The following is an 11,736-nucleotide window of genomic DNA, read 5'->3' on the forward strand; positions in this document are numbered from 1 at the left end:
ACCTTTTGATAACTGTCCCTAACCTACCTCTTCTTCTTCCAAGTAACTCAATACTTCACTTCCTATCTACAATTAAAAAAAAAAAAAATTTCTTCTATTAATGATTGGTAATCCATTATTGTGATTTATTATCAAATATATTGAGGGGATTTTAAGTCTTTGAATAAGTAAATTTATTTTTTATTTTATATCAATTCTTCTTTTTTTTTTTTTTTTTAATATCTTTATTAAAATTTACAACTTTTTGACTACAAATTTGACTAGATAAGTTTAGAAGAAAAATATTCAAACACCGTAAACTCAACGCCCTCAAAATTATGAAATCAATCTAATATTCATTTATTATTTAAGAAATAAGGTGTACAAGTGTACTAGAGCGTTGGCTTCCTATGACAGCAAGCCTGCCGAACCGAATTTCTATCCTTGACAAAAATGGCCTCTAATAATCTGTCAAAAAATTGTCGAGTACCAAGCCAGAATTTGAAACGGTCTGTTCTTCTTCTTTTTTTTTTTAAATATCTTAATTGAAATTTACAACTGTATATTATATAATACATTGAGTAAATTTGATCTTAGTTAAAATGGAGTGTTACAGGCGTGTAGAGTAACTACCCATTGGTAGCACTCTAATGACATTTTACATTAGCAGGTCTCGTGGCCATCTTCTTTTCAGGCGCCTCAGAGGATTGTCAGGAATGGAAGAGGATGCAAGGTTAGAAACTAGGGGGTTTGAGTGGTTAGGGAGTTTGTAATGGAAGGAGTGATATCTGGTTCGGGTGAGATCAGTTACATAGGGAACATTAAGGTCTTTATGTATGATTTTATTTGTGACAAAGTAAGGAGAATTGAGGATTTTATGAAGGATTTTGGATTGTAAGGATTGAATACGAGAGGAATTCGAAGGTTTAGTGGAGCCCCATAGCTCAACTCCATATGTCTAGATTGGCCTTGTTAGTCATGTAGATCAGTCTTTTGTAATGTGTTGGAAGTTTTGACCGTTTGTCTAGTCTGTAATAGTCAAAATCGACGTGCAGTTTTCTGTCTTTTCAGTCTTGTGTGAGGATTCCAGGTTAATCGTTTATCCAAATGTAATTCGAGGTTGCGGATGTGTACAGGGGTAAGAGTAACATTATTAAATAAAACTGTTGGGCAGTTGGTAGGTTTACGACAAAGGGTAAAGGTTATTTGATAGGATTTGTTGGAATTTATCTTATTCCTCCAATAACGACACCATTCATCGAGGGCTGTGATATGGGATTGGAGAGTTAGGGATACAATTAATGGGTTATTATTAAGGCTAAATGTACTGATTTTTAGTAAGTTTTTTTCAAGAGATGGCAGCACTTTCGGGACAAATTTACTTTTCTTCTCATTTGAACACTGAATTTTAAATTTCCCATCTGTAAATAGATTTACCATCTAGAACCCCATAGAAGTTACTGAAATTGGTTCATTAATTTTTGTTGTAATTATTTTGGGTTGTAATTATTTATTGTTATAAATTAAAAAAATTATCTTTGTTATTATTTGTAAATCAAAAAAAGTGAGCTTATAGGCACTTGACCATGAACAAATAAAACAAGTCTGCGCAAACAGATCCATTTTTGGTAGCATAGGATGATCGTAAATAGAAAAATACGATTTAGGATTAAAGCCACGAGATTTGTAATTGCTAGACCAGAGGAAGTGGCAGCTTACCCCCACTTCTCTAGACGTTGATGCTGCGAGAGCCGCAATGTTTGCCTGCTTGGTCTATGTATTTCCATGCATTTTTGATATTTATTCACTAATACTAAAGTGGAATTCTGAAATGAGAATACGACATTTTTAAAATAAAAATAATTTTAATAATAATGTTTTTAAATTTTTTTCTTTAGGTAAATTTTGATTTCCTTGTAAAAATATTTCATTGCTAAATTTATCATAATTTACCATTGTAATCACTCCATTGTTTTAGTTTATTTTTCTCATATTTAGAGAAATAATAAACAAAAATTAGAAATATGTATTGTATCGGATAATATTTATGAGAAGAAGATTATTGGAGGTGCGGTCAGAGAATAACACAAATAAGTCAAAACGCTTATTTACTAGTGCCAACATTTCGGCCAGAATTTATAGCCTTCATCAGGGCTAAGAAAAAAAAACAAGATAACTACCAGTGAATAAAGGATATATAGAATGATTAAAGTAAATAATTGTACAGAATGATATAGATAAAAATAATGTAATGAAAGAAGTGGTAAATAAAAGGTATATTATATAGGCAATTAAATATGTGAGTAAAATAACATAATTAATAAAATAAAAATGTAAAGTTATATAATATAAAGAAACTTTGAAATATGAATAATTCAATTTAATAATAATAATTTAAAAATGGAAAGAAAATATACGTAACTAATGTAATCTGTAAGTCAAAAAAAGAAGCATAAAGAAACAAAATACAAAGTTAGACTAAGAAGTAATTAGAAAATAATAATGATACTTTGTATTGTGTGTGTATTGAAAAATAGACGATAAAAGGAGAGATCAACAAGTTCAAAAATAATAAGCAAATTTAATTAAAGCAGTGAACATTACAATAAACATAAGAAACACACTAAAATTTAGTTCTGTCGGGTTCATTAATGTCTAACAACCTCTTTAATCTGGGATTTAATAATTCAGGAAGAATTACTTACATGTATCGAAGAAGGCGAGCCAATGGAGGTCAATACCCAACAAGTTCAGAGGAAAAGCCTTCAGCAGAGACTGAGCAGATCGTCTAGTGAGTCGGCGGAAGTTTCAGGAGTAACAGAAACTGAAGACGAAGTGGATGAACAAAGGAATGGTCGTGAGCAAAGGAGCCGAGAAAGCACGTAGAGGCGAGGACTAGGAGGAAGGAAGACACTTGAGATCTGAGGAGGATGTAAGCAGAGAGGCGACTGCACATTGACAAATTAGCACGTGAAAGAAGAGCAGGGTGGTCTGCCCGTTATCCGAGTGAACGGGGGAGTAAGCTGTCTGGTGGACACGAGCAGTTCAAACACCATTTCTTGTAGAGAAGTACTAATTAGCGGCGAGGGGAGGACACTCCAAGTAAAGGTTTGCAAATGTAAATTAGTCACTCTGGTTGGATCATGCAGTAAAGAGAATAGGACAGGGTAAGTGGGGGGCTAAAGGGGGCATTTCAACAATTCATGTATTGAGTAGAATGCTTAGGGATTATCAGGTGATTATTGGTTGTGATCTTTTAGAGAAGGTGGGGGCTAAGGTAATTAAAGAATAGTAATGGGAAATGGAATATTAAAATCGTACGAAAGAAGTGCAGATGCCAACAAACAAAAGCAGACAGAAAGGTGCGATTAGGGGCAGTAACGCAGGTGGAGAATTGGACGCCATTACATCGGATTTGACGATATTTTCTTAAATGAAGGAGAGGTATTGAGTTCAAGAGAAAGGACGGTTCATGAGATTCCTCTAAAGCAGGAAAAGTGACATATGTTAGGAAACGAAGATACCCACAGGCACTCTGGAAGAACAAGAGACGAAATCGAAAACTTTAGAAGACAAGGATTCATTGTAGACAGTATGTCACCCAATAATAGTTCATTGTGGGCAGTGTGGAAGAAGCCTACGCCAGGTGAGAACGTGGAGATATATGGTCATTGATTAACGTAAGGTCAATGATAATACCGTCGCTGATAAGTATCGGATACCGAGGTTTGAGGATATCCTTGACAGACTAGGAGGGGCTAAAATCTTTAGCACCTTAGACTTGAAAGCAGGGTATCATCAGATTCTTATGCAGTCCCAGAGGACCAACAAAAACAGCTTTTACTTTTGATTGAGGGCACTAAGAATTTAGGAGAATGCCGTTTGATCTGAAGAACGCAAATATTACATTTCAAAGGTTAACAGACAAATTTTTGAGAGGTACAGATGAATCAGTACGCCAGATTTACCTGGATGACCTCCTAGTGTTTAGTAAATTGGTTACAGACCATGTGAAACACTTAAAGAGCGTTTTTCAGAGGATGCGAGAATTCGGACTAAAACTATCTCGAGAGAAGTCATTGCTGTGACAAAAACAAATATATTTTCTAGGACACACCATATTTCAGAAGGGGTTAAGATCAGGCCATTGAAGACACTATAAGAAAATGTGTAGATCAGTAGCAGAAGGAACCAGTACTAGTGTTTCCTGACTTACAAAAGCAGTTCACACTCACGACTGTGAAGATTTGTAAACTTTTTGTAGAGAAAAGTGAATTAGTCTATCTGAGAATATAATTTGAAAAATGTAAACAAAAACCATAATCCCTTAATATACATACGTAAGAAAGGGTTATTTCTTACGAAGAGGTATCCTTATGAAAAACTAGCTGGTTTATGGGAGGAGCCGTGGCATTAAAGACAGCATTAGTAAGAGAAATTCTGACAAACAAAAAATCATTTTATACGAGAAGTCAGAATAACGGTGTTCTCTTGTACATGAAAACTGGGTCATGCCTGCATAAGGTCATATAGCTTAAATTTTGTAATAAACCAATAGTAAAAAAAACAAACTTTCAGCTTTGAAAGACCAGTAGGGCTGATTTAATGGCTTAAAAACAAAAATATTTCCAATTTTTTCACTTGTTACTGATTAACTCCGCAACTATACCTCTGGTAAAAAAGGTTGTCTTGTTATTTTTTAAAATTAATAAAACTAGCTACAATTTGAGATCAAAATTAGTTATATACCATTATTACTTTTTACAATGCAGCTCCTCAAAGTCAAGAATTTTACACATTTTTCTATTTTGTGAAAAATTGTCAGATTTTCATTCCAGGAGAACAGTCATGTGGAATGAATTTGAAGAAAATTGCATAGTTTTAGAGTTAATCAGTTACAAGTCAAAACATTTGATTCTTTTAGGCTATTATGCCAGTTCCAGAGGTCTATCGGATATAAAAACTTAGATTTTTAATTTAGGTTTTCTCAGTATATTAAAAAATTACAGTTACTTAACCTTTTGCATGCACAGATGTGTAATTTGACTAGAAATTATGAAAAATAAAAGAGTCCATTTGTAACAATTAGGCCATTGGAATCCCTGCTTTTTGTTGTTACTAGTATTTAAAGAATATTTAGATTATGATTTGTGATTTGGATTCCAAAAAGTTTAAAATATAATCTTTTATTTATTGTAACTTACTATCTTGAACATAAAAAATATATTACATTGACTAGTTTTATTTTAGATGCCAAAAGTAAGCCTTATCCAAGGCAAAAGTGGTACCAATACTTCTTCAAATGTTAAAACTGGAATCCCTCAAGGAGCAACGATTGTCAAGCTTGTTAGCGCCTCTGCAAATCCAGGTATTGAATTAGTCACTGATAAATTTTAAATTATACTAATCAAATTACTCCTTATTTTTCTTTTTCTTCTATACAAATTTAAATTTTTCAGAAATCAATTTGTAGAATATTTAGTTAACCATAGCTCCTCTTTGTTTCCTTATTAGTTTTTAAACATTTTTAAATAAAAATTTGCTTATCACATAATTTAGATACAATAATTGTTACCTGAGTATTAAATACATATTATGGGGAAATATTGAAATTGTGAAAAAATTTTTAATCGAAGTTTTTATCAGAATAGAAAGCACGCTTTGAGGTCACCTGAGTCTAAAAGACAGTCTCTTTAAATGGTTTACACACACAAACCATTTTACAACCTAGCTCATGAACAATTAGATGTAGAAACTAAAGTTAAGTATTTAACATGCCTGGGATATTACTGTGTTTTGCTGACATTGATCAGAAGTGCCATATTATAACATCAATTTTATATTGTTTTTTAGCCATTTTCTCTAAGATGGCTAAAAAATTTTGATGCAACTTTTTATTTAATATATAAATTATTAATGTCAATAGTAAAGAAAACGATGCTGTTTCTCGAATTAAACTCAGTGGTTCTGGTAATATGATGTTATTTACAACCCTGGAAGTATAGATTTGACTTTTAGTATATTACTGAAATTTTTAGGAGGAAATATGAGGTATAATTAGCTATATACAGATAATTTACTAGCTGTTTTGAAAGAATATCAGACGAATGAAATAATGCAGTTGTATGCCTGATACACAAGAAGGCCGACCTACTTGTTTGCAGAAAGTTAAGGTATCTCCCTGCTGAATATCGCCTATAAAATATAAAATATAGTCTTCAATAAAATGCACCCCTATGTTGAAGATAGTATAAAGGAGTATCAGTGTGATTTTACTAAGGGAAGGTCCACAATTGATCAAATATTTACAGTTAGGCAAATCATAGAAAAGACAATGAGTATGGGATAACCACGTACCACCTCTTTCTAGACTTCTAAGCGGCCTATGATAAAGTAAATAGAAATAGAAAATAATGCTGTATGAAGCCATGCAATACCATGGAAACTGATAAACATGGTTAAGGTCACCCTGTCCAACTCCAAATGCCAGGTTAAAATCCAATCCTTCCTGTCGGAACCTCTACAAACAGTCAACGGACTAAAACAGGGATATGTGTTCTACAACTAAAACAGCACCTGCCTATAGGACGATATAGACATGATCAGTAGAACGGAAGCTGACTTCATAGACGCTTTTAAGGCGATTGAGTTATCTGTAGTAAAGATGGGACTCAAATGGTGTCTGGAGGAAAAGACATAATAAAGAGCTATACAAATTATATAATGATGCTTCCATTGGTCGTATCATAAACATAAATAGACTCCTTTGGGCAGGACATGACGTTCGAATAGGAGGTCAAAGGATTCCAAAGAGAATCATGAGGTATGAAATGATAAGCAAAAGAAAAGTTGGACGACCAAGGACTAGATGGCAAGACTAGGTTGGCAGGATTGTGTCAGGATGGGGAGCGCCAGGTTGGTGGCATGTGGCGCAGGACAGGAAAGAGTGGAAGAAATTTCTTGAGGAGCCCAAGGCCCGACCCGGGCTGTAGCGCCGAGGATAATAATAGTAATAGTATTTGTATTGTTTGGTACTGGCATTGCTCATTATTAGTCCTTCATTAGATATTCAAATAATTATTAACAAACTGCACTCTAAGAATGAATTGAAATCAGTTCATCGAGCACTTGCTACCTCTGGAAATTGAGGGAGTCCAGCCGCCTTGAATACCTTAAAGATCGGGAATTCTACTTGAATTTTTCTTGTCTGGAAAAAATTGGAATAATGCTAGAAGAACTGCCAGTCATTCCCAATTTTTATTTATTTTTTAATTATTCTATTCTTCTGTTGATTTGACAAGTGTGTAAATTATTTACGAAAGGATTGATGTACTTATTCCTCATACTGTCTCTAGTTCCAAAATATATATAAATATAAAGTAAAAAATCTAATAACTTCGGTTATTAGATTCTTTCTCTCTCCCAAGCACGTTTTGTTTGAACTAGTGAACTAGGAATGTTTATGGGGCAGTAAAATAATGTATTAAGTACCTTTAATGTATTAAGCCCTCCAGTTCAAGGAGGGATAGGTGTATTTGTATTCATGTAGTGCTGTTGTGAGGGGATTACATCTCATGATCAATTTGATTAATAGTGTAATTTACTTATTATATTTATGTTAAGACTAAAAAAATTAAATATTTGATTCATTGGGACAAAGAAATCACTTGATATTTTTAAAAAATCGTAAGTTTTTTCTGTTTTGTAAGTTGTTGTGTATTGGATTCAATATTCTGTAAATGGTTTTTATGTTTTAGTTGGAAATACTGCTAAAGTTTTAACAACTATGAAGACTGTACCATCTAATATGGTTACTGTTAATAAAGGTTCAACTGCTGGAACTAAGCAGCAAACCATAATTATCAATAAACCTGGTATAAGAATGCCCTCTGGGCAGCAATTTATTGTTATGACCACTGGATCTACAATTAAACCTGTCTCAACATTAACAACTGCACAAAGTTCTACTGATAAAGGTAATTTCTTCATTTAATTGATCTCTCCCTAAAAAAATGCTTGAATTTCTTGTATTAATCCAGGCTGTACTCTCTTATATATATTTATTATTATTATATTATAGAAATATTACTATTGATTTTTCAGGGAACGCCGTTAGAATGCTTATGATGAATCCTAATTCCACTAATTCCACCATTGCTAAACCAATTACAATAACTGTACCTGGCTCTGGAGGTTCAAAAACTCTTACAATAACTGGTAAAACATCCCTAGGATCTGCATCACATATTCTGCAACAGGCTAATGCTCAGGTATGATTTATATTTAAGCGACACTGTTCCAAATACTAAAAGAAATTTGTTTATATATTTAATTTAATTTTATTACTGTTCTCTATTAAAATTAGCATGCTATATAATCTATGTAAATTTGTTATGATTTTATTAATTACTCATATCACTTAGTTATTATAACTTTATTTATTTATTTTATTAACTGACTAAAGGTGTACTTTACTATAGTAAATATGGCCCTTTGATACAAAACAAGAAATCATAACAAACTTTATAGATTTTTAATGGACTTTTGATCGTGAGTAGTTGTGGTAATGATTTCATGAGCTTGGATTACAGGGGAAAGGCATCTTATTAACTTATACAGAACAAGAAAGTTTATAATTGTAGATAAGATTCGCATGAGGGGCAAATTCTTTGGTTGCATTTCACGCAGGAGTAGTTCGTGAGCTGAAGTATTCCTGTTTCCACCGTGCTATCACAACATCTAGACCGCTTTTGGAGGTGGGGATGGGTTGATTTTGGACAATCATCAGCCAGGAGGGATCTCTTGAGACGAATTTTCGAGGAGGTATGAAGGCCGGATTTTAGCTGGCATCTTCGCTGAAGTTGTCCGATACACAGTTCATGTGACAATTCTTTGGGGAAAACTCTTCTTGGAATTGATTCCCGAGGTGAATAACCAAGGAATTGATCCCTCCCAAGTTCAACATAGTGTAGAAAACAGTCATTGGTGATCGATTTGTATGTGGCGCACGTTTAGTTAGCAGTGTCACCTCCAGTTTTTGTGAGCATTATAATACGTTATGACCTCAGGTTTTTTTTTTCTCCAGTACTTTTATTAATGGTGTTGGTTCTGAGCACAGAAGAAACCAGGAATAAACATTTATTCTTGCATGTGACGTAGGTACCCAACACTTTTTCGTCGTTGAAACCAAAAAGGCCGGAATATTACGGTCTCCCTAAAATCAAAGAAATACTGAAATAACTAATGAAGAATTCGTAAAAAAAATCTAAAAAAGAGGGGCGATGAACCTGAAAGACACACCAGAAAGGTGCGGTGAGCCTGACAGGCACATGATCCCCATTCATAAATGGTAATGGTACCTGATGAATATGACTCCAACACAAGTATCGGAAAACAGTGAAGTGCTTGAATTTACTATCTAAAGTGAAAAATGTTGACCTTAGGTTTGTTACATAATCGGGCGTGGTGAGCCTGTCAGATCAAAACACGTGTGACGCACTTTCTTGAAGGAAGGAGCTTAACTGGCTGGGCAGGTTGAAACCATCCCACAAAGTTAGGAAACTACTGGGAGGTAGGGGTCACACTCTGCGCCTTTTTGGAAGAGACACCGAAAAAACTGAATCCTGTGCCTGTCAGATCAGCAACGCCCGATGCAGGGTTAATAATTCAAGAAATAATTGCTTCATGTCTATAATTTTTAAAAATGTCCAGTTTGTTAAGCGAACTTTCCTTACAATTTTTTTATATTGAAAATGGTAGATTTTAATTCTGTATGCTAAGAAATCATAATTTTAAAAATGTTATCAAAAAAATCTTTGTGGATTCAAAATTAATTTTAATTTCTGTTTTATCTTCAGTTTATCTGATTTTTAAGTTCTTGGAGTCTTTAGAAAGTGGCAATTCCTCTTTACTTCTATATAAAGAGCCATATGGTTGTTTTAGAAATCCTTTAAAAAAAAAAAAAAAAAAAAAAAAGTTCATTATTCATAATAATAAAGGCTAAGCGATCCAGAAGATTTGATGTGGATACTGCCAATCGCTGCTTACATACACTTGTCCAGTGATGCCCTTCCCATCTGATCTGCTTCAAGGGATTCATGGCAAGTTGAAAATTAGAGATTTAAGGATTGGGAAGTGGAATGTAAAAAAAAATTATAAAATAAATAAAAGATTAAGATTTTTGCTGATAACTTAGGCTCTAAAACTCGTAGGAATACACTCATTATAACAAATTGAATTGAAGAAGCTTTGCCAACTCTCCAGATTTATTTTGAATCAGTCTAATGGTATTATTTATGAACATTTTTGTTTTTTATTTAAAACAAATTTGAAGGTTTTAGCAATTTGAAATTTTTAATAAACAAGATTTTATTAAAGTGTTAGTTTTAAGGTAATACAAATGTAAGTATTTGTATTTATTATTCTTTATCTGGTCTCAAATTTGAGAATTCAAATTCAATTTACTACTATATCCTGAGGAAGATCGATATCTTGACTGTTTAAGTGTTATAATACAAAACCATTGTGTGTTATTGAGAAATAATGGAGTGATCAAATTAAAAAAAAAAAATATTAAATTATTGAGTGTTGTCATAAATACTTATGATCATTGAGAACAGTATTCTTCTACAGAGTGAAGTATATACTGTAATTAGTATATTCAATATTGGCAACAGATTAGTTTTTAGCACTTTAAGAACCTGACCTTGCTTGGAATTAGCATATTATAGTGAAACTTGTCTCTACAAACACTTTTATCAAGGTTCCAGTTACCAAGGCACAAATTAATTGTATTTGGACCCCTCTGTTACAAAACATCCTCGGCAGACCTGGACAATACTTTTTATTTCACATTAGCAATTGTTAATCCTCTATAATGGACAAATGTCATCAAATTTGAATCTAAAAACTTACGATTCTAAACTGAATTTGTGGGACATTTATTTTTGGAAAATAGTTGCTCCCAAGTGCATAATACTGTTTTTGTTGAATATATTAAATCATTACTGAAATCTATATGAAATAAGTAGTGTGCATTGCTTAATTTATTTTATATCTAATATTTTGGCCAACATTATCATGGGTAATATCAATTTTCTATTTCACAGCCTCACAAGAATTCTAAAATAGTCGCAGGCCATTATAATTGAGTTGATTAATCTATATTTGTCATTTCTATCATTAAATATTAACTCTTTTAGATGAAAATTTGATTTATCATTTACAGACTGTCTTATCAACACTATTTTATGTTAATATGACTTAACTAAAAAATTGGTTAGTGTAGATGAGATAATCTGTAAGTAATAAATCAAATTTTCATTTGAAAGAATTAATATTAAATGATATAGATCAGCAGTTCCTAAAGTGGGTGCCTCAAGTATATGCAAGGGGTGGCGCTTTTTCAAAATATTAGAAAAAACATTAGAATTAATACAACAATGCAACATTGTTTATCATTTTGGATTAATATTATTATCAAGTTGAAAATTTTCCTGTCATTATTATACTTATTCTATAAAATGTTATGGTGGCTTTCTCTTGCAGGGACTGAAAAACTTGAGAGTACAGATGGGTGAAAAAACAATGACTCTAGTGTCTAATAATTCAACTCTTTGGGGAGGAACAGGTGATGTCTCTAACAATGGATCTAATACTAATAATAATAGGGTTGTATTACTTCCCTCAAAGCCTCAGCCAACAGCAACAATTAGTAGTAAGTCACTATCTATCTATCTATCTATCTATATATATATA

The 11,736-nt window shown here is 32.8% G+C and overlaps 1 protein-coding gene across 2 annotated transcripts in view; it reads left to right on the forward strand.

The window, feature by feature from the left end:
- Hcf (Host cell factor) overlaps positions 1-11,736 on the forward strand; it is a 49,222-nt gene that overhangs the window by 25,152 nt on the left and 12,334 nt on the right. For both annotated transcript variants that reach the window (XM_014427533.3, XM_024360219.2), the window contains exons 11-14: positions 5,230-5,347; positions 7,737-7,955; positions 8,083-8,249; positions 11,527-11,695. In XM_014427533.3, the coding sequence (XP_014283019.1) occupies positions 5,230-5,347; positions 7,737-7,955; positions 8,083-8,249; positions 11,527-11,695 (673 nt within the window). The remainder of the gene's footprint in view (positions 1-5,229; positions 5,348-7,736; positions 7,956-8,082; positions 8,250-11,526; positions 11,696-11,736) is intronic.

Source organism: Halyomorpha halys, unplaced genomic scaffold (genome assembly GCF_000696795.3).
Source record: "Halyomorpha halys isolate HHAL.00 unplaced genomic scaffold, Hhal_1.1 Scaffold654.1, whole genome shotgun sequence".
In the NCBI taxonomy this organism is placed as follows: domain Eukaryota; kingdom Metazoa; phylum Arthropoda; class Insecta; order Hemiptera; family Pentatomidae; genus Halyomorpha; species Halyomorpha halys.